The following is a 22,394-nucleotide window of genomic DNA, read 5'->3' as shown; positions in this document are numbered from 1 at the left end:
CGCAACCTCATGGTTCCTGGTCGGATTCGTTAACCACTACGCCACCACGGGAACTCCAACAAGAAGATTATTTTATAGAGAGAAAGGTTTTCTTTTCCAGGCCATAAATAATTCCTGATTTAACTTTTTCAACAATTCAGAGAACACTGCAGGTGCACCAGATTTAAACAAGCATTGCATAAGCCAAATGGAGGAGCCTAGCATGAACCCAAATGCTACTCCAGATTAGAAGCCAAAACCCGAGTTTTACTTAGCAACTCTGTGCTCTAAGATGACATCTACTTGACTCGGAGGTTCTGACTTTCGTGGGCTGGTGTATACAGAAGTCTCTCCGACGGAACGATTTAGAGACCTTTTAAAACTCCCCGTGGCCTTCGTCGTTCCTGTTCAGTAATCCTGGGAAGTTAAGGTTAACTATGCTGAGGTACAAGAACAGGCGGATGCTATGTTCAAGGCTTGTATGGTACCAGCATCCCTTAAACAAGAGTTGGAATGTTCTAAAACATCCTGGGGGGATAGGGATGGGGCAGGCATGTCAGAGACTGAGACGAGGATTAGAAAGGTGACCTCAGAGGCCATCAGCTGGTAAAAATGGAAGAAGATAAGTATGTTGGCCCCATACCAGGCCGGAGTGTGGCTAAAAGACAGCAAGGAGCTGTACCACCTTCCAGTATCCACCTTCTAGTCATGCTAAGGATACAAAATCAGAATAGGAAAGAAAAACAAAAGGCCTTAACAACAAAAAAAAAGGCACAAAGAGGAATTCCCGCTGTGGTGCAATGGGATTGGTGGCATCTTGAGAGTGCTGGGTCGCAGCTTTGATCCCCGGCCCGGCACAGTGGATTAAAGATCCCAGCATTGCTGCAGCTGCGGTTTAGGTCTTGACTGTTGGCTTGGATTTGATCCCTGACAGGGGAACTCCACATGCCACAGGGCAGCCAAAAATGAAAAAAAAAAAAACGACTTTAAAAGATTGTTTAAAAGCCTAAACAAAATAAGCATAAAAAGTTATGAATCAGGGTTACCTTGCTATTTTTCTGTAATAAAGAGAAGAGGACGAGGCCAGAGTGAAAACTCTCCTGGTTCTTTCCGATAAGACGGGCACCAGTTATTTATTTTGCTTTTTAGGGCCACACCCACAGCATATGGAGGTTCCCAGGCTAGGGGTCTAATCAGAGCTGCAGCTGCTGGCCTACACCACAGCCACAGCAACTCAGGATCCGAGCCTCATTTTCGACCTACACCACAGCTCACAGCAACACCGGACCCTTAGCCCACTGAGCGAGGCCAGGGATTGAACCTGCATCCTCATGGATGCCAGTCAGATTCATTAACCACTGAGCCATGATGGGAACTCCCAAATCATTTATTTTAGATCACCAAAAATAACATTTTACAGAAAGGGAATTATAACATTACACAACCAAGTGTAGCTGTAAAATCTCAAACATTCAGGCAATGCTTTATTTAGATCACCAAAAATAAGGTTTTACAGAAAAGGATCTGTAATAAGCAAATGTATAGCTGTAAATGTTCTTTTGCAATCAATATCAATTCCCTCTAAGATATGCTAGGATTACTTCATGGATTCCAAGCAAAATAAAATTTGTTGGACAGAGTTGCTTAGCCTCATCACAAGAATGAAAAGAGTTTGCAAAACAAATTTGTTTAATGCTAACAACTAAAAAAGGTGGTTACTGCTAACAAATAAATTCCAATATCTACTGAAACAGCCCAACCTATCCACACTTTCAGGAACATTTCATTGTGAACACAGCTACTCTTTTCCCACCATCACAGGTGACAAAGGCAAAGAGTTCCGTGGCAAGCCTCAGATGTCCGAGGCCGTTCAGGGACCTGGGAGGTAATCCGTAACAGAAATGACTACAGTAGGTAAGCAACTCAAATAAATGGGCCTGCCTCTGCCAGAGCCCCCAGGGTGGGCGTTGCATCTGCTCTGCCTGGAAAGAAGGCCCACCCACTCCCTAGTTCTTTACTGGGAACTGAGAGCACAAAGCTAGAGAAACTGTTCGTCCAGAACCATCGAAACCTTAATAAATCGCCCTGGGGTTCTTCGTGCTATAGTGCGCCTCACAGGCAGCAACATAGGCAGACTCTGGGAAGAAGTCGTCGTGGTATTCTGCTAAAAACCTGGAAAAAGAAAAAAAAAAAAAAGCCCTGATGAGCAGCACTGTAAAGACTAAACACCAGGAAGCAAAATCTTAACTTCCAACCACTCAAACATTTCACTCTTTTTTTTGTATTTGATAGAAAAAAATAATAACCACAATATTGATTTCATTGCAAATATCTAGCTTCTATGTTAATTTTTATGTCATCAGAATCCTTCCCCTATCAAGTGTACAAATCAAAACAGAACCTCAACTCCACTAGATGGCAGTCTTGACAATACAAACACTTCAGTGCAAAAAGGCCTCAGCGATTATTTCTACATTTTTCTGCTTTAAAAACAAACTATCAGAAATAAATTATAGGAGTTCCTGCCATGGCACAGTGGGTTAAGAACCCAACTGCTGTGGCTCGGGTCACTGTGGAGGTTTCAGGTTCGATCCCCAGGCTGGTGCAGTGGGTGAAAGGATCTGGCATTGCCACAGCTGCCATGTAGGTTGCAGCTGCGGCTCGGGATTCAGTCCCTGGCCTGGGAACTTCCATATGCCATGGGTGCAGCCGTAAAACAAAATTTTTTTTAATTATAAACTCAATAAATGTCACTTGAGAAATTCACAGGACTTATATAGGCTAAGTTAAACGACAACTGAACGGTTTAATTAGGACAGAGCATTTTGTGTCCTAATTTGCCCTGCCAAGAGATGCTACAGTTCCAGCTTACAGTACCAAAACAAATAGACAAGACTCATTCATGCCCAACTATGGATGGATGTTAAAATGGAGCCAGTCATTCAAGAATCTGCAACAAAGAGATACTATCTTGACTCTGAAGAATCAAATATTTCACCAGGAAGGGTTAAAACACTCTCACATGGGCCACATTAACTAGTCAGTTAAGTAATTAGCTTTGTGTTTATTTCCCCAGCCTTCTCCCAGCTGCCTGAATTCCTCAAGAAGGCAAGGATAAACCTCTGTGAAAGGTTCTTCAGGAAAAACTGAGTCAGATTCATTCCAACTCTTTCTTCTCTGATTGGATACAATTTATAACAATTATGGATCCACTGATTCTCTAGCTGATATCTTGGATACATTTTCAAAATCCATTACAACTGACCCTTGAACAATGCGGGAGTTAGGGGCACCAACCCTTTTTGCAGTTGAAAATCCTTGTTCAACTTACAGTTGGGCTCTCCGGATCCACTGTCCTTCCTAATTGGCAGGAACCAATCAACCAACCATGTGGACTGTGTAAGTACTATAGTATTTACTACTCTTAATTTATTTTTTATTTTTATTTTTGCCTTTCTAGGCTGCACCTGTGGCATATGGAGGTTCCCCGGCCAGGGGTCCAATTGGTGCTGCCGGATCCTTAACCCACTGAGCGAGGCCGGGGATTGAACCTGTGTCCTCATGGATGCCAGTCGGGTTTGTTAACCACTGAGCCACGACAGGAACTCCAACTATTTTTTTTTTTTAAATCCCCTAAAAGTGATGTGGGCAGTTCAAACCTGTGTTGTTCAAGGGCCAACTGTACTATGTTTGTTTGTAAATTTTTCTAAGTTACCACCTAAACCCCTAATTTCTATTTTGTATTGGGCATACCTCGAAATGAGCAGGCCTCCTTTGCTACCTTGCAACTTCCTCACTCTGGCATTCTTTGATTTTTGACTCACAAGATTTTACTGCCTAATAGAGTCGTGGGTCTGTTTGAGAGGAACGCCGGAGGGGAAGAGGGCATTTCTGAAACTTGTTTCTCCTAAAATGTTAACATCTAAGCCACTTGTGGATACTTTATTCAAAACGTCCACATGAAAGTATCTTTTAAAAACTCCCAGACTCCCTTCTCTGGCTGGAGTGTTCTCCACTCTGGTAAATCCTACTTGATTAGCTCTTGTGGGCTGAGGCCTAAATACAAGGCGAAGGTACTCCTTTAAAGAGAATGAACACACAAGGTCAGGCAGACAGAACAAGCTGGGTGAGGCAGGGTGACAACCAGCCTTCAATGCCGAGAAAAACGGATCATTAGACATCGGGGTAGGGGAGATGGGCCACAGGCAAAAATGAGGCTTCGGCCCACAGCCCCCCAGTACGGGGAGGGCAGAGCCTCGGGGCGAATGATCCTCGAATAAAATGACTGGCTCTGTCGGGTGAAGGAAACAAGACCTTTCTCTGAATTCACCAACCATCAGCACAGACTACTGGTCATCTATCTTAACTCCAAAGCAGACACCAAAATCCAACCTATAAATTTAAGTTAGTTTACATACATGCGACAAAGAAAAGCCTCATACTTAGGCTGCTCCTGAATAAAAACTGAAATTGAAAGTATGATGCATCTCGATCACTTCTGTAGAAAATAAATTTTGTTTACATTGCCATCTACCTGGATTCTTCTAGTGACACAACAAATACTCAGAAACCAGATAAACTACGACGAAAAGAAACAGCCAGGAGTTCCCGTCGTGGCGCAGTGGTTAACGAATCCAACTAGGAACCATGAGGTTGCGGGTTCGGTCCCTGCCCTTGCTCAGTGGGTTAACGATCCGGCGTTGCCGTGAGCTGTGGTGTAGGTTGCAGACACGGCTCGGATCCCGGGTTGCTGTGGCTCTGGCGTAGGCCGGTGGCTACAGCTCCGATTAGACCCCTAGCCTGGGAACCTCCATATGCTGCGGGAGCGGCCCAAGAAATAGCAAAAAGCCAAAAAAAAAAAGAAAGAAAGAAACAGCAGCCAAAACCCTCCAGGTTACAATCACTGTTAGAACCACTCAAACTTAGGCAGTACTGCTGCCATTTAGAATACCACAGAGCCAGCTCCCACGTCTGCTCAAAAGAAGTTCAGGGAGGTCATGCATAAGGTGGCAGAGGTAAGTTTTGACAAAGTAATAACAAACAATACCTCAGAAAGAGATCAAAGTGCTTCAGTAAAGCTTTCAGATTCTTCTCAGAAAAGGACATCTTTCCAAGGATTTCTGGAAGTTTAACTGCATTAAAAAGAAAAAAAAAGTAAAACCATTACAAGCGGCAGGACACAAGTTCTCCTCCAGGTCCCCATGTGTCCTTATTTGATCTGAAATTAACATCCACAGTACCCGACCAAACCAAAACTCTTACCAAACACAGAGGAGAAGTACAAATATTACAATTTTTATGAAATTCATTGGTTTTTTTTTAAGATTCATTCTGTTTTTTTTTAAGAGATCAACTTTTAATGATTTTTCTTAGACCCCGAAATTACCATGACATGTACATAAGCCTACGAGTGTTAAAACCAATGCAGAAGAGGAGTTTCCACTGTGGCTCAGCGGTAATGAACCCAGCTAGTACCCGTGAGGATGCAGGTTCAATCGCTGGCCCCGCTCGATGGGTTAAGGATCTGGCATTGCCGTGCACTGTGGTATAGGTCGCAGACTCGGCTCAGAACTGGCGTGGCTGTGGCTGTGGCTGTGGTATAGGCTGACAGCTGTAGCTCCAATTGGACCCCTATCCTGGGAACTTCCATATGCCATACCTGCAGCCCTAAAAAGGACAAAAAAGGCAGAAGAAAAAAAAAAGGGTAAGAAGAAAGCAGGGACCAGGATTTCTTACCAAACAATCGCAACAAGTGTTGCGCCCCATAAATGTAAGAGGGTGGAGGTGGCTGGTCACCTGGGGGGTAACTGTCGGGTACAAGTTTCCAGGAGAGGACCTGCGGAAAGCACAAGTGAACACTTTGTTGATTTCTCCTAACACTCCATTGCCAACAAATCTGTATATTTGGAATCCCAGCAGAAACACACACGCTTTGACATTCTTAGGCCAATAGGAAGGTATCATGTGTCACGTGTCACATTTCTACCCCCCAAGCTTCTCATCCCTCTGGCACCTCAGCAGCTGCCTCACAGCTGGACCAGAAAATGAGAGGAAACCCAATGTGGAAAAATCCAATGAGGAAGTTCTAAAGCCAACCCACCTTCCTTGGCAACATGGAGACATTTCTAATCACCTAAAAATTATGACAAATTGTATGCAGAGGAAAAAACATACCACTGTATCAAAATAAACACAAGCTTATAAAAATAAAAGTAGGGGGAGACTTAAAATTAGATTGGGGAAATACCTGATTTCCTAATTTTCTAGAGCTACTACCTATAAATTAGCTGTAACTGTAGGTCATTTTGCGCCCTTTCCTTTATTGGAAATTCTGTGGAATGAAGCTGCAAAAAGTCACTCAGAGATGTTCTGAGCAACGTTACCATTGTTTCAAGATTCTCTGACTTTCTGCTATGTTAGATTCACTTTGCAAACTCACGTGACCATTGAATCAAGTGAAACAGACTTCGACCCTGGCAACTGATCTCTTTCCCTTCACTTTGAATTTCAGAACTATGGGCGGATTGGGGGCTTGCGTTAAAGAGATGAATTTTAAGACTCTCTGAATGAACTTCCATAGAAATACTTCAGCGAATTATAGGACTATTCTACAGAGTGACTGCTTTGCTTTTGGGGATCTGTCAGGTTTAATCTGTAAACAATAGGGCCAAAGGTAACCTTCTAGAAGACAAAGCAGAAGGATGTCAAAACAACCCCAGAAAGGCTGATGGAGTCAATTTAAACAACTGAAATTGGAGACGTGAACAAGTACCACCGGGGTCTGTATGACTCCATGCCAAAGGTCCAGGCTTCAGCCACTGCCCCACTAAAACCACCCTTCTGTGCTCTAGAAAGCTCTGGGCAGGGCTAAGTTTCAGCATCGTTATCCTATCCCAAGCACCTTGTCCCATGGTGCACACAGCTGAAGCTTGGGAACTGTTCCAGCAGGGAAACTGCAGGTGAACACAGGGGAACCTGTGATCACTGGATGCATGAAGCACACATGTGTATGGGCAAGAGCAGGTCACTTAGCTAGTCAGCCAGCCAGTCTACCTCCCTCACTCAATTCTGCACCTCAGTGCAGTAAACCACCTCCTACTGATCAAAGTTGCATGGGTGGGGGGAGGAAATAATCGTTTTCCAGTGGAGGGATTCTCTGCTGGGGTGTGCATGGGCTGTGATCCCAGCCAGGAATGTGCAAGTCCAGACTTCCCCCTGATGCGATGGGGCAGCAAAGACCACTGGGAGAGCCTCAGGTGGTCAGTGCGCAGAGCCCTGGTTAAAAGCAGGCTGCAGAGCGGGGAAAGCACTAAGGTCTCGAGCATCACTGTGAGAGCCCCCCTGATTCCGACTGTTTACTAGGAAAATTCTACTTCTTCGCGAGCGCGTGCAGCTGTGCCTACAACCACTAGATGGTGGCCTTGCGCCAGTGACCAGAGCGGGAATGGCCCTGCCTCAATAGTCACACGTTGAGAAAGAGGATTCCCCTTGAATAATAGCACGGGCAGGGCCTTCTTGTCTCAAAAAACGGGACATTAGGGACTGCTTGTAGCAGAAATTTCCTAACCTTCGTTAAACACCACTGTAACACAAATTGGGTTTTCTGTCAGGGGTCAGCCAACCTAACAGCCCTTGTGCCAAATCCAACCTGCGTGTGCTAAAAAGTTATGTTTATAAATAGTTCAAAAAATCCAATAATATTTCACAACATATGAAAATCCTATGCAATTTGATCACCAGCATGCATGAATGAATTGGGGGGGGGGCACACAGAACACCTGCTCATTTGTGAACTGTCCACACCGCCTTCACACTGGTACACAACCCCGAAAATACTCACAATCAGACCCTTTATAAGAAAAGTTTGCCGAAACCGCGTCATCAAACATTCGGTGTAGCAAAGCCGTCTTTGTCTGTGTACAGAAGCAAGGAAGTTCCACCCCCTCAGTAAGATTAACAGGATAGCCCAGCGAATGAAGGCATCTCCCGAACTCCTGAAACGCTATTCGCTTCAGTTAACTGGCCTTAAAAATATTACTGTTAAGGATGGGTTTTATATTTTTAAATGGTTGGAAGAATACCCAAAGCAGAATATTATCTCATAACTTACAAAAATTATCTGATATTCAAATTTCAGCGTCCATCAATAAAATGCTATTGTGACACGACACACTCATTCACTTACATATAGTGTCTAGACCTGCTGTGGAGCTGGGGGGCGTCTTGACAGCAACTGTGTGGCCCACAAGCTTTAAACTATGTAGCCCCTGGCCTTTTGCAGAAAAAGTGTGCTGACAACTGTTCTATAAAATGAAAACACTCCTACTTCTCTGAAACAAAAGATGAGCGTTAAGTGTAGGGCTGGGGTCCTGACCACTGTTTCATCTTAGACACAATGAACACAATGTCACACTTCGTGTGAACCCTTCTGTTAACATCCACGGCAAGTGCGACAATGTTTCTCCTAAGGAGACTCCGTTTCCTCCCCGGGACTTGAGCAACTGCAGGAGCCAAGACTCGCTGGGATGAACAACAGACACGAACGCTTTACCTCATTGATTTCATTAGTTCTTCTGCCTTCAAAGCCAGCAAACACCGTGCTCCCTTCCTTGCTGGGGGTGAGAGGAACAGGCGAGGATGATCTGCTATGAACAGGCGTCTCTTCAAAAGGAAACAATGTTGGTTATTCACCTGTAAATCACAGGGCTGCTGCCCTAAGGGCTGCTGGAAGACTATTACCAACAACAGGGAAGGTAGTCATCTGTAACAGTAAGACCTTCCGATGAAAGACAGTCCCTGGACTATTATTTGGTGGGGAAAAAGGAAAGAAAACGCGTCGAGTGCGGATACATGCTACAACATGATGAACCCGGAACACGTTATGGCAAGAGAAAGAAGCCACAGACCAAAGGCCACATACTGTCTGATTCCACGGAGAGGAATTCAGGCCCAGAGGAGGCGAATCCATAGGAACAAGAAGGGAGGAGCGGCTGCCTCATGCGACAGATTAGGGCTGGGATGGGGGCATAGGGAGGGACTGCGAACGGCCTCCTGAAGGCGTGGGCGAGCTGCCTTCGCCCAGCTGACTGCCGATGAGGGCATGTGCCTCGTGAGCCTCCGGCAGGCCACCCTCCCGAGTCAGGTTCCCGCAGCCGAGCGGGCGCGTACGGCTGGGACCGCGTGCTCCGCCCGTGCTTCCCCAGCCCCTCCTGCCGCCGGGACTCCTTCCCGCAGCACAGGGCCAGGCCCAGGCCAAGCACGAAGGAGACGTCCGCTCTGTCCGCACGGGGGAGGGACCTACTCTTTTCCAGGTGGAGGAAGAGCTTGGGCATGCTGGCCGACGTGTCCTGCTGCCGGCGCTTGGGCTGAGGAGAGGCGCTGCTCTCAGACAGCCTGTCGCAGTTGGCGGAGTGGCGCGTGGACCGCCTCAGGGACTGCAAGGCTTCGGGCTCGGCTTTGCGCCTCTTGGGGGTGGCTGGCTCGCCGGTGGTTGGCTGACTCTCCGTGGACTGTGGTGTGGACGGATTCAACAAAGGTGGGCTTGGCGAGAGCTCCTCCTGGTTCCTAGGGAAGAAAGCGGAAAATGTGACACGTGCCTGGCCTGCCGAGTTGCTGCCAGATCTGGAGGGAATCCGCAGTGTCCTCCTCCAGACAGTAAGCGCACCTGCCACTCCGCCCCAGCAGGGCCAGAAACTCACTTCCAAATGGGCCAAAACAGGGATTTTTCTTAAAAAGTAACAGGACACACACTCTGTCGCTTGAATGCTCTCAGTAACTCTTCAAGGCACACTGGCATTCAAGACGGTGGTGCCCCTTCCTAGGGGGTCTCAGTAGGCAGTGATTCCGCTCTGCCAGGGACACTGACACCCTCCGAAGAGCTCGGACTGTCACGACCAGAAAAACGCAACCGGCATCCAATGCGGGAGAAGCCCGGCATGCAGCACAGCAGCCCAGAGTGCACAGGGCGGCCCACTGCCAAGGGCGACAGAGGTCAAAACACCAGGAAAGCCGAGGCTGAGAAAGCCCGGGCGAGAGAGGAAGAATTCCACACTGTCCCAGCGCCACGGAACCACGGAGAGAGGACGGGAGACGCCGCACACGCTGGCCAAGCTTTGCAGAAACACACAGTCCACCCCAGACTCTGGGAACCTCAAGGTTGGGAGCAGGGCAGAGGGACATCCACAGAGGTCCCCAGTGAGTCACATGGGCCTCTCCAAGGGGGCGGAATCAACGGGGAAGGAAAGTGGGCTGAGAAGAGACGGCCAGGAGACAGGCCCCCTGGGAAGGGGAGGGTGACCGACGCGGGGTGCGGCAACTGGGAAGGCGCCGGTGCCCTGGGGAGCAGAGGGAGGTGGGAGACAAAGGCAGACCCTAAACACCCAAGAAGAGAGGGCTGAGTGGCAATCACGAGACGGGACCACTCTCTCGCTCGGGAAGAGAGGACTCAGGCAGATAGGGAAGTAGCTTACTGTAGGTGGGGGGGACTTTTGTTCCCCCCCAAAGACTATAGAGATGTGGGCATGCTGGGTCACCGAGGGAAGAAAGTGGTAACACAGCAGAGCGGGAAGGAAACTAAGCCCTCCTTGAAGGCCAAGAGTGGCTGGACCTTCGCAAACTTCCTCATTTAATAACTATCTGCGGAAGCCAATGTTCTTTTTTTTCCTTTTTTTTTACAGGGGTACTTTTTATTTTATTTTTTATTTTCTTGTCTTTTTGCCTTTTCTAGGGCCACTCCCACAGCATATGGAGGTTCCCAGGCTAGGGGTCGAATCGGAGCTGTAGCCACCAGCCTATGCCAGAGCCACAGCAACGCAGGATCCGAGCCCCGTCTGCGACCTACACCACAGCTCACGGCAATGCCGGATCCTTAACCCACTGAGCAAGGCCAGGGACCGAACCCACAACCTCATGGTTCCTAGTCAGATTCGTTAACCACTGCGCCATGACGGGAACTCCGCCAATGTTCTTTCTGTTGCAGAAGCAAAAGCCAGAGGCTCAGAAGGCGACGGCCCCAAGTCACACAACCTGTAAGTGAGGGAGCCACATTCAAGCCCACATCCTCTAGCCTTCTCAGGCCGTGCTCTCTCCGCCACACTGTCTTTGGAAAGAAGGAGATAGCTACTCACAATCCAACTTCTCTACACCGGACTCCTGACTTGGTAAAACCTTTCAGAGCCACGTGAAAGGGCACGATGCCTTAGCTTACCCAGGGAAAGAGGAAAGCATCAGTATGGGCGCTTTGCAATCTACTTCCTCCTCCAAACATCTTGGCCCCCAGAGCATCAAATGGAAATCTTTGAAAACAGATGTAGCTATCTGACTGCTGATGGCTGATGACGGACGTGGAGGTGAACTTACCTGTTAGTGTTCGTGGTATTTTCCTTAATCGGAAGAAAAAATTTGGACGAAGTCACCTTTTTATACTGAACTTGTTCATACGGGTAGAGCAAAACCAGTGGGAGAGTGTAATCAAAGGTTATTCTTAATCCATCCACCATCTCCTTACAAAGGTCGACGCTGGAAGGATTAGAGATTAGAAATGCAATGATATAAGAGAACTTTCCAAAATGTCACAATGAAGTTGCACATTTTTAATAAGGAAGACTTTTAAATGCTATATATTACACCTATATATATGAAAAATCAAATGAGTTTGTAGATGCTAGCGATAAAGTATAAATGGGAACATAAATCCAGAATACAAAGCGCAGCACGCCAGCAACTGTAGCTTAGTACATGGGACACAAATGACGGCACAAATGACTACGTTCAGGGCCACACAAGGAACCCAAGCAGGCTGTGCTGCAGAAGGTGGGCAGACCCCACCCACCAGAAGCTCAAGGGGGCGGCCCTGATGAACTCCTAACACCTCTTTTAACTTGAACAATCTATGTGTCTGACTCTAGCTGGGCTGTGGGCACAAGTCAGGTTATGAGGCCAACTGCTCAGACTGGGATAAAGACCTATCTGTAAAGAAGCCTTGGTACAATCCTCACCCCCTATTGTGATGCTTCTCAAGGAAAAAAAAGACTGATCCCCCAAAGTTCCATCAATGAAAAAAACTAGTCTTAGTGTTGAGGTGCTGCATATCCTCGGTGGACCCATGCCGCACACCTCGAGAGTTACTGAACACTGCAAAAAAAGGGACAGTCCTTTGACATTCCAGCAAACTGGTTATTAAGCGAATCATTAAGCGCTACACTAAATGAATTCATAGTAACTGAAACAGCAACAGTGTTACCTGCTCTAAATGGAAGCCACGTCTCTAATAGCCAAAGAGAACCATGAAACACCAACCCTCCCTCCGGCACTTACTTCTTTTCTGCTGGGATATAATGCACACTCATGTTGGCATGTGGCATAGCGTGATGGTGACGAGGCCTCTCATTGGCCGAAAAGGCTGCATTGATAGCAAAATGCTTCACGTACGATTCCAAAATGGTGATGATGTTGGTTTGGCATGGGAGTTTCACTAACTGTTAACGAAAACAGAAACATCTGATGTGTCCCTTCCAAGAAACAGTGGCATTATTGACATCATTGCTCAAACTCAAAAATCAAGCCAATTCTGTTTAAAGAGAGGCTTTTGAAGAAATGTGCTTTGAAGCTCTGCTTCTTTTCTTCTACTGACCATAGCCCCATGGAGACTACAGTGATAATTTTTTAAATAAATACAAGCAGTTCTCAGCTTAGTGATCCACAAGAGCCAGCCGGGGAGCCTCTAAGACTATATCCACAGCTGCCGCCCCAACACCACAGATCAATTTTGTCTTAACCTCTAGGCTGAAGCCCAGAAATCAGGACCTTGCAAAGCTCCCTAGAAAACTGCAATGGGCAGCCAGAGCTGGAGAAAACTGTTCACACTTTAATCAGAACACAACTGTCAGAGAAGTTGAAAACGCGACTCAGCACAGAACTTAAACTATGAATTTCATTCCTCCGAGGCTCTCAACTGTTTGAGTCTGTGACTGCAAAATATGGCTAAACGGAAGCTCCCTTACAAGTGCCTATGTTATGTATCTCCCCGTATACCCGTTTCCTTCTGTTGATGTAGTAACAATCATCCTCAAGCTTCTTCTTCAGAACTTCGGGGATTTCTATAGTTATTGTTCTTTCTTCCATCTCCCTTTTCGCGTGCAGCTCTGGGTCTTCCTTCTGTAACATCACAATTCCATTTGTAACCACCTAAGACAGGTTCACAGTCCATAGCCAATTAAGGACGAACACAGGGCAGCCCACCGTAAAAGAAACCCGCTTCGCCTCTTGACATTTATGGCAGCAATGGTGCCACGTGTTCTAATGAAAAGTACATTCAAGACCAGAAGTTAACGTGTTTTAGGGCACTAAGCACACCGCAAATGCTTAGGTTGTTTCTTCCCGAATTAACTTTACCAGTGGGATTTACATTCACTTGGTAGGCAGGCAGGCAGGCAGAAGATGCCAAGCTCTGATACACATCATTTAAAAATTAATCACGGAGTGGATAAGCAATGGGATCCTGCTGTAGAGCACAGGGAATTATAACTAGTCACTTGTGATGGAACCTGATGGAGGATAATGTAAGGAAAAGAATATATATATATATATACGTATATATATACATATATATATACACACATATATGTATATACACATGACTGCGTTACTTTGCCGTACAGTAAAAATTAACAAAACACTGGAAAAAATAAAAATCATATAAAATAACAAAAAAATTAAAAATTAATCACTACTATAAAAATAAAGTGCACAATTTCATTAGAAAGGAAGGGTTAACTATGATTTGTGGCAAGAGTTTAAGGGTCTAAAGAGCCACGGAAGGCTCGTAACTATAAATAAGGATTATTTTCTCTTAAACATGAAATCCAACTTGATCTTTGGTCTTTAAAAATGTATACTTACAAAACATTTCACAACTAAAAATTTGACCGCATAATTCTACAACTGAATATACACCAAAAACAAAGAGATTTTACAATAAAAAATTTATACATACAAAAAAAGTAAAAAAACCTGTGTACCGTTTCCGTCTTTTCTTCAATATCACTCTCTTCACTTATTTCTTCATCCTTTTCTTCACTATTGTCATCAGAGGAACTGCTTATTGCTAAAACCCAAAAATATCAGGCAAACCTGCTTTACATACGTCCTTAACCTTTATATTTACAATTCTTTAAGATGGCATGTGTGTTCTACTGAGAGAAACAATAAACTGCAGTCCTGCATGTATTTTAAGTGCTAAACACAAATACTGCACCTCTCAGAAAACAAATTTATTTTGAAAAAATATAACACCGATTTTGATGGATGCAAAAATCACCCAAGTAACTGACTTTAAAGCATTTAATGAGTTAGGAATTTGGCATTGTCACTGCAGACGCTGGGGTCACTGCCATGGCGTGGGTTCGATCCCTGGCCCAGGAACTTCCACAGGCCATGGGGGTGGCCAAAACAAGGGTGGGGGTAAGAAAACAAGAGAATGGACCTCTGAGGAGTTAAAGACAACGGGCTGAAAAGGCAGCGGTAGTGCCCATGACTCAGGAGATCTAATTAGGAATTTACCGATTGCTACTTTGTCAAAAACAAAAGGAACAAATGTTGTATACAATGTGAAAATGTTTCCCTGTCCTGCTCCGACCCCTAGCCCAGGAACTTCATTAAAAAAAAACCAGTTTTCCTGTCTATAATTCTAATAAATCTTCCCCCTCGATCCTGTGGTAGAAAAGAACGAGGTAAAAAAAAAAATCCTTTTAACCAGAGAAAAATGAGTCAAGCCACTCACAGTTTTCATCATTTTCATCTTTTTCTTCCGCGGGGAGGCTTTTCAAGACAGAGTCCACCCCAGGCAACCTGCAGCGCTTCCTCTTTCTTCCTGTGCTTCTCCTGAAACAGATAAACAAAATTGAAATGTTGACATTGACCCATATGGGTCTGCAGGTAAAAAAGAGTATCTAATAACAATTATTCTTAAGTACCTAAGCAAATTCCACTGCAAAACCTAAGTGGTAATGTCTGTTTCAGAACACTACACAGTAAGCTCCTGAAAGCACAGCAATTACTTAGAACACCATAGAAACACCATTCACTAACAAGCTTTACCTATGCCAAATTCATACTCCATGCCTATGTCAGATTTCATCATCTTTAACTTTCACATCATAAAAATTCTAAACACTGCAAGAAAATACGGAGGAACATTGATATCAGGATGTTGGTATTCTTACAGGCGAGCTACAGCTTTTCTTGCCAATTTACGCTGTAATCTCCGATTTTCATCGGTATCACGAAGGACATGATCTTCAGCTGCCCATCTATCCCAGCTAATCAAACAAAAGAGGAAAAGCATGTAACATTCAGTATTTCAGTTTGATATGAAACAAATGCTAACAGCACATCAGAGAATTACTTCACATTTGAGAAAACTATTGAAATATTTTAAAATCACACAAAAGATGCAAATAAACTGAAAAAGGAACTCATTCAGACACAGAAGCAACTGGGGTTTCCAGGATTACCCAAAGAGAATAAAAATACAATCGATTTAGAAGTCATCATTCTTCCAAGGAGGCAAGGTTTGATTAAAAAACAACAACAACAGGAAATGAAGTGTTTCTAAAACTTAACAAAGACGTTTGCAGTGTGCCTGTGCAGAGATTATCAACTTTCCGTCCGGTTTAACAAGTACACTCACCTCCTGTTCCAACCATTAAAATGGATCAGATATTCTGGGATCTTTCTGCCTTTTTCGTCTTTCCCAACAATAACATCGACAATCTGAAATCAGGAAATGTTGTCCACAAACGACAGAACATACAGAATATTGGAAGCTGGATCAGGAAAACTAGATCATCGACCTTTTTTTAAAAGAAAAGAAAGCATTCTCTCCTTTTTTAGACAGAGAGCGGGGCTGAAACATTTTTCCTTTCAATTCCATTTTTTTTCCTGAGTGGATGCCTCAAAATAGGAAACATCCCTCCAACCAACCCCTGATTGGTCTCTGACTGTGAGAAAGGGTGCCACTTCTGAAGGCATTGGCCGGCCAATGTGTCACTAACCAGAGTCCAGGCCAGACCAGCGAGCTGCAGCCGTGAGACCTCTGGGAGTTGTAGTCTGCTGGGCTCCGCTGCGTCCAGGGCCAGTTCGGCTGGCGGATTAGGCCATCCCTCCCAGCGATGTCCCCAGGGGGAACGTCTGGGGCGAATGATGGGGCGTGTCACCCTTAAGGAGACTCCAGGCGGGGAGGGAGGAGGCACAGCTAACGGAGACGGGGGCAGCGGGGGGCGGAGCCCGAAAGGCCTGGGAAGTCCTCTCCAGGGCAGCGCCGCCCAGACACACCTGGGGCCTGGGGCCTGGGACCTGGGGCCCGGGGCCCGGGGCCGGACCCCACCCCCAGACTGCGAGGCCCACTCCCCCTCGCCATCCAGACCTGAGGAGCTGCAGATGTGGCTCAATTTCCCCCCAAGCCCCCGAGATTTAGGTGGAGTGGCACGGGGCGCGACACGGAGACTGAAAATGTAAATGTCGCAAGGCCCTGAAGGACGAAGACACCGGATCAACCTTGCCCTCGGGGTGAGGGGTCAAGGCCTAAGGGAGGGACCAGGCCCAGATACGCCTGGGTCCCAGGGCAACGACGTCGCCAGAAGGGGGCCATCGCGGTGGCGCTATGGATACGGGGCGGGGCGGGGGGGGGGGGTCAGGGCGTGGGACAGGAGCCCGTGGGGCGCTACACCGCGCAGCCTGAGGGGAAATTTAACCCGAAGGCAGAGACTGTGTGCGAGCGGCCTCCCGGCTGCGCGGCCCACGCGGCCCTCGCGTGGGCAAACGGGGGCCGCGGCCCCTGCCACAGCCTCTGGACACCGGAAGTGTGAGGTTTCCGATGGCGCCCACACCGCCACCGGCACCAGGCGGAAGCGGAAGCGCCCGAGCCCCGACTCCCCAGCGCCGTGCCCCGCGAGCGCCCCCTGCCGCCCGCGCGGCGCCGCGCAGGCCGAGGAGCCGCTAGCAGGGAGCGACCCAGCCCCGCCACTTCCCCCGCGCCGCGGCGCCATCCGCACCCGCATCCGCGTTCGCCTCCCGGCCCGGGGTCCCCGTCCCGCGCGTCCTCCCTGTCCCTCCGCGGCGGCACCTTGGCATCGTACAGCACTCGCGCCTTGGTGGGGTCAGGCTCGAAGCACAGCACTTTCTCCCCTGAGTGGAATTTAAATTTCATGCCCTCGCTCGCGCTCATTTGCTCATCGTGGCGGAGGGCGAGGCTCCGGGGCGGGCGGAGCGCGCGCGGTGGGGGAGGGGGGTGGGGGCGGGGAGGTGGCGCGCTGTGGCGGGGGTGGTGGGGACGGAGCGGGGACTGGCGGAGGCTGCGGCCGTCCCGCCCTCCGCCCCGCCTCTGCCCGCCCCGCGCCACTGCCGGACCTCGGAGCGGCCGGACGCGCGCGCTCCCGACCGGGCGCGCCTCTGTGAGTTCCCGCCGGGCTCCGGGTAGACGGCGAGTGGGGAGCCCGCGCCCGAGGTCCGCCCGCCCAGCGGCCCCTCCAGCCCTCCTAGGAAGGGGTCGCGCCCACGGGGTCATCGCGCCGGACGCGCGCTCTCCGGTCCCGGGACGGGAGATGCCCGGACAGAGCCCGTCTATGAGGGGGCACTGGCGGTGGGGAGGCCGGCGGCCGCCCTCTGGGAGCTCCTTGGCCACGCCGCATCGGCCACCTAAGCGGAGCGCGCGCCGCTAAGTAGGGCCAAGCGGGGAGGATGTAGGGCCGGAGTCGGGTCTAGATGGGCAGTGGTCTTGGGCGGGGGCGGAAGGTTGTAGGGTGAAGAAAGCACTGGGGCACCTCTGGGCCAGGAGGAGCAGGTGGCAGGCCTGGAGCCCTCCTGTGACAGCGGGTGAGCAGTGGGCGGCGAAGCTGATGAGTCCTTACCAGGTCTTTAACATCCTAAGTCTCAGCTTCCAGCGTTGTGTCTCAGCCCCCAGAACGTGCAGTGAGGTTCCGTTAAGGTCGTCTTCTGCCATACACTGAAAACTCCCTACAGTTGAGAGGTATTGTATGGCCTGTCCTAGCGGGTACCTACACAGAAGGGATGCCCAGGCGATATGGGATGAAGGAATGACAAACGCTGGGAGACGCTTTTTTTTTTTTTTTTTGGCCGCAGCCAAGGCTGGCGTGAGTTCTGGGGCCAGGGATCAAGCCCTAACCTGCCTCACAGCAGTGACCCGAGCCACAGCAGTGACAACAGCTGGATCCTTAACTGCTAAGCCCCCAGGGAAGTCCCTGGAAGACCCTTCTTGAAGGGCAAACCTCTAGAGACACGAAAGACGGTGCTGGGTGTGTTTTCCTTTGAGGAATGGGCAGTCTTAAGGCAATGTAGTTGGTGCATTGGGACCCACTGGAGACCAGCTCTGAGGTCCTAGTGAACTGCCAGGTCTCCACACTCTGGGCTCCGTTCCTGCTTCCAGAAATGTGCACTTGCTTCCGCCTTCACTGGGTTCCTGGTACACATCCTTCACACTTCAGTTTGGACACAGCCACGAGATAGATAGACCCCTCCGGGATTCCCTCACTGTTCTCCACTTACCCATTCCTTGCAGTTACTGCTCTGCAGGAGGAGGGCTTTTCATTTGCAAAATGCCCTCCTTAAGATGCCCAGCTCCTTGATGCTTGGGAAGGCAGGGCTGGAGGAACTCTCACCCAGTTCATCAGTGCATGCTCCTGGCACACAGTGAATGCTCCTGGCACACAGTGAAGATTGACTAACTGATCGATTGGTTGACTAGATTACAGATTTATGAAATAGAATCCACAAAACTCAGTGATGCATTGGATACGAAGGTGGAAAGGAAAGGAGGAATTCCTCTGGCCAGGTCAATTGGCCAGAATAAGGGCTGTCAGAGGAGGGACAGGTTAGGAGAAGACATGGAAGACCTGAGTCTGCGATAATACAGACTCTGCCAGAACCGGAGCCATGATTCCTCTTCCGGTTGTGGTTTGTCAAGGTGGGATATTGTGTGTGTGTGTGTGTGTGTGTGTGTGTGTGTGTGTGTGTGTGTCGTTTTGCCTTTTCTAGGGCCGCTCCCAGGGCATATAGAGGTTCCCAGGCTAGGGGTCTAATCGGAGCTGTAGCTGCCGGCCTACCCCAGAGCCACAGCAACGCCAGATCCGAGCCGCGTCTGCAACCTACACCACAGCTCACGGCAACGCCGGATCGTTAACCCACTGAGCAAGGGCAGGGACCGAACCCACAACCTCATGGTTCCTAGTCGGATTTGTTAACCACTGAGCCACGATGGGAACTCCTCAGGGTGGCATCTTGATGGTAGTGTTCCCATAAATGGCAGGGGGAGCTCTGGGGCACAAATAATTGCCAGTCATGCTGAAGCCATAACTAAAGAATTAATGTTTTTGTTTTTCTTGCTGGTGAATGGAGATTGCCTCTACAGACTCGAAACTTTCACAGCAAAACTTTGGGTGCTTTCTTTTGTTTCTCTCCATTCTGAGCCCTAATGTCCTTGAGCTTTGCACTTTTCCTTTTCTCTGTAAAAAGTCCAAGAATGCAAAAGGCTTCAGGGTCCTAAACGCTACCCGTACCACCTATGGCAGCACCCCTTTCGGCCCTCATCCAGTTAGGACCCACTAGAGAGGGTTCCATGTCTCATGCGGGTGTAGCATCCTTTTCCTTTTGGGGATAAAGGTAAAGAATGTAGTGGGTTCTGGGTTCCATTCCCACACTTGGCACTTCTTAGTTTGTGCGTAACCTTGGACAAGTGATCAGTCTCTCAGTGATGCAGTTTTCTTACATTTAAAGTGAAGATAGGAGTTCGTGATTGGTGAACCCGACTAGGATCCATGAGGATACAGGTTCGATTCCTAGCCTCGCTCAGTGGGTTAAGGACCCAGCGTTCTTGTGGTGTAGGTCGCAGATGGGCTTGGATCCCGTGTTGCTATGGCTGTGGTGTATGCCAGTGGCTACAGTTCCTACTGGACCCCTAGCCTGGGAAGCTCCATATGCCGTGGGTGCGGCCCTAAATGACAAAAGAATAAAATAATAAAGTGAAGATAATAGTGGTTTTTATGTCACAGGAGACTTACCTCAGTCTATTTAGGGTTAGATGCCTTTGTGTAGTGCCTGGCATAGTCAGTGCTGAGTAGAGGCTTGCTATAAAGAGTAGGCATTTTTTGACTATGTCTCCTTGCACCCTGTTCATTCAACAAATATTTATTGGAGGGTGGGGGGATATGCTTGGGCTGTGGGATGGAAATCCTGTGAAATCAGATTGTTATGATCATTATACAACTACAGATGTGATAAATTCATTTGAGTAATAAAAAAAGTAAAAACAAACAAACAAATATTTATTGAGCCTCCTGTGTGCTGGATGCCAGACACGCAAAGTAGGATACAGATGGTATCCCTGGCCTCAATGACACATTTCAGGAGGGGCGGAGCGGCATGCAAGCGAGTGCAAGCCTCTTGGGTGCTCTTTTAAAGTTGGTCCAGAAGAGAATAGACTAGACACAGGTGCTTAAATCTCCCTGGGAGGAGAGAGAAAGTGTCAAAAATTGTTCCAGAGTGGAAGTGTTCTGGTTGAACCATACAGGGACACATACAAAACATGTTAAGAGTGTGGGTGCTTTCTTTATTTCTCTGGAATCCTGCAGATTCCAGCATCTGGCAGCCCCAAACCAGACGTGCTTAGGTGTACTACGGGGTCAGGAGCTCAGAGAGAGGGTTTCATAGAGAGAAGGCAGAAGGAAGGAAAGTGCTGATTGGCTAAAGCATGAAGCCCAGCTGGCTGTTTGTGATTGGTTGTCCTCAGCATTTTGATTTCACAACCTTGAGGAACTTACAGGCTTAGGTTTTGGTTTACTTACCTAGGCTGCCAAAGCATTAGAGTCACCTCAGTCTAATGGCCTCTTGGTTTAATTGATTCATCAAGTCCCTCCTTTTGGAGGATGACCAAAATTTGATATCAGCGCTACTGTCAAGCACCAAAAGAGTTAAGTGGTTCTTGTCTCATTGTGATCCGTGGAAGAATTATTTTTGCTACTCACCTCGTGTTTTATCTTGTTTCTGTTTCTCTAAGCTCAGTGAGACCATCTGATGCACTGCTGACGGCCGTGAACATGCATTTGAGACCTTGAGAGAACGTAGCACACCAGGGGGTCGACCGTGATGACTCTTAGGAGGACGGTACCAAGAGAGTAAAGTGCACTCCTTCACCGGGGCCCCGTGGATCAAACCAGTTAGTGTCAAATAAATCAAAGAATGCACCTGAAGGGCCATCAACCTGTTTTAGCCAAGTGGCTCGTTTGTTAATTTCCTCTATTTGCTACGGTATGAGAGGTGTTGATCCAGGTACCGCAGGGGGTATTAGCTATGGCACAGACTCCTCCTTGTTCAGCCAACAAGTAATCAAAAGCAATTCTGTTGTCTCAGCCTCCTTAGCAAGAAAGTCCAGGGACTTCCGTTGTGCAGCTAGGACATTAGCAGCGATCACTGTCAGAGTTAAGGGGCATTGCCTCCCCATGCAGTGACAGAGAGAACAAGCCAGTAGTGGGAAGGCACAAGGAATCCCGAGATGAAGAGGCGATCTCATCCCGGAGATGAAGATCTTGAGCTGTCCCCCTCAAGATGCCATCTCTTCCGGGGAGGACCCTCCCTGGTCACTTTGAATGTCACATCTCCAGCTGGTGTGTAGGTAGTTCCAGGGGTCTGGAGAAGCCCTCTGTAAATGGGGAATGCGTACCTAGGTTCAGTCCCCTAAAATCTGGCTGCCATCTGGATAGTGAGAAGGACCTGGTATCACCCCTTCCGAGGAGGTTCAAGGGCAGCCGTTGTTTTCACGGATGCCTCATCAGAAGGGTGGGGGGAAACTGGAAGCACGAGTTTGGAGAGTTGTAGCCAGATGTTTGAGGAAACCAGAAGAATTTGGGACCCGGTTCAGTTTACAGGGTCACAGTTGTTTCCTCTCACCTCCATTATTTCCAAGTAGTTTTAACTACATCACATATGTTTATTAGAATTCTTAATCCTTGGAATCCTTTATTCCTAGTGAAAACTAAGAAGTAAGCAGCGTGGACTGTCTGTTACACTAGCCTTCTGTGGATTGGCAAATTTATAAATATGTTTCACAATTTCCAGACGTATATTCTTCCTCTTAGTAATTTTTCATTGTGGCACAAACATGTTTACTGAAAGAATCAAATAGCTTTAGTTCTTCTGTAAAAAAAAAATCCAAAGTGGATAAACGTATGATCAGCAATTAATGTTCAGTGTTTTATCTTATTTGGAAATGGTTTAGATATTTAATGAATAGCCATTATTTAACTTATCTTGTACGACTTTAAAATTTTAACTTACCAAAAAGATTTTTGAAACTATTCTTAAGTAAGCATACCATAGACTATAATTATTGTTGAAAAGTGCATTTA

At 47.7% G+C, this 22,394-nt stretch overlaps 1 protein-coding gene across 4 annotated transcripts; it reads right to left on the bottom strand.

The window, feature by feature from the left end:
- Positions 1 to 1,350: 1,350 nt before the first annotated feature.
- Positions 1,351 to 17,305, bottom strand: MSL3 (MSL complex subunit 3). Of its 4 annotated transcripts, none has more exons than XM_047764632.1 (14): positions 17,031 to 17,263; positions 16,032 to 16,167; positions 15,668 to 15,750; positions 15,201 to 15,296; positions 14,759 to 14,859; positions 13,998 to 14,083; positions 13,012 to 13,134; positions 12,295 to 12,455; positions 11,338 to 11,496; positions 9,281 to 9,543; positions 8,531 to 8,640; positions 5,716 to 5,815; positions 5,027 to 5,111; positions 1,351 to 2,151 (listed from the first exon to the last, which is right to left on the bottom strand). In XM_047764632.1, the coding sequence occupies exons 1-14, from the start codon at positions 17,201 to 17,203 to the stop codon at positions 2,052 to 2,054; spliced, it is 1,776 nt and encodes a 591-aa protein (XP_047620588.1). In that variant the 5' UTR covers positions 17,204 to 17,263; the 3' UTR covers positions 1,351 to 2,051. The 4 variants fall into 4 exon arrangements, with proteins under 4 accessions (XP_047620588.1, XP_047620589.1, XP_047620590.1 ...); XM_047764633.1 differs by having other exon boundaries at positions 17,102 to 17,231; XM_047764634.1 differs by lacking the exon at positions 16,032 to 16,167 and having other exon boundaries at positions 17,102 to 17,305.
- Positions 17,306 to 22,394: the final 5,089 nt, after the last annotated feature.

This window comes from Phacochoerus africanus, chromosome X (genome assembly GCF_016906955.1).
Source record: "Phacochoerus africanus isolate WHEZ1 chromosome X, ROS_Pafr_v1, whole genome shotgun sequence".
NCBI classification, from domain to species: Eukaryota; Metazoa; Chordata; class Mammalia; order Artiodactyla; family Suidae; genus Phacochoerus; species Phacochoerus africanus.
The sequence above is the reverse complement of the archived record's forward strand: the minus strand, read 5'-3'. Positions and strand labels throughout refer to the sequence as shown.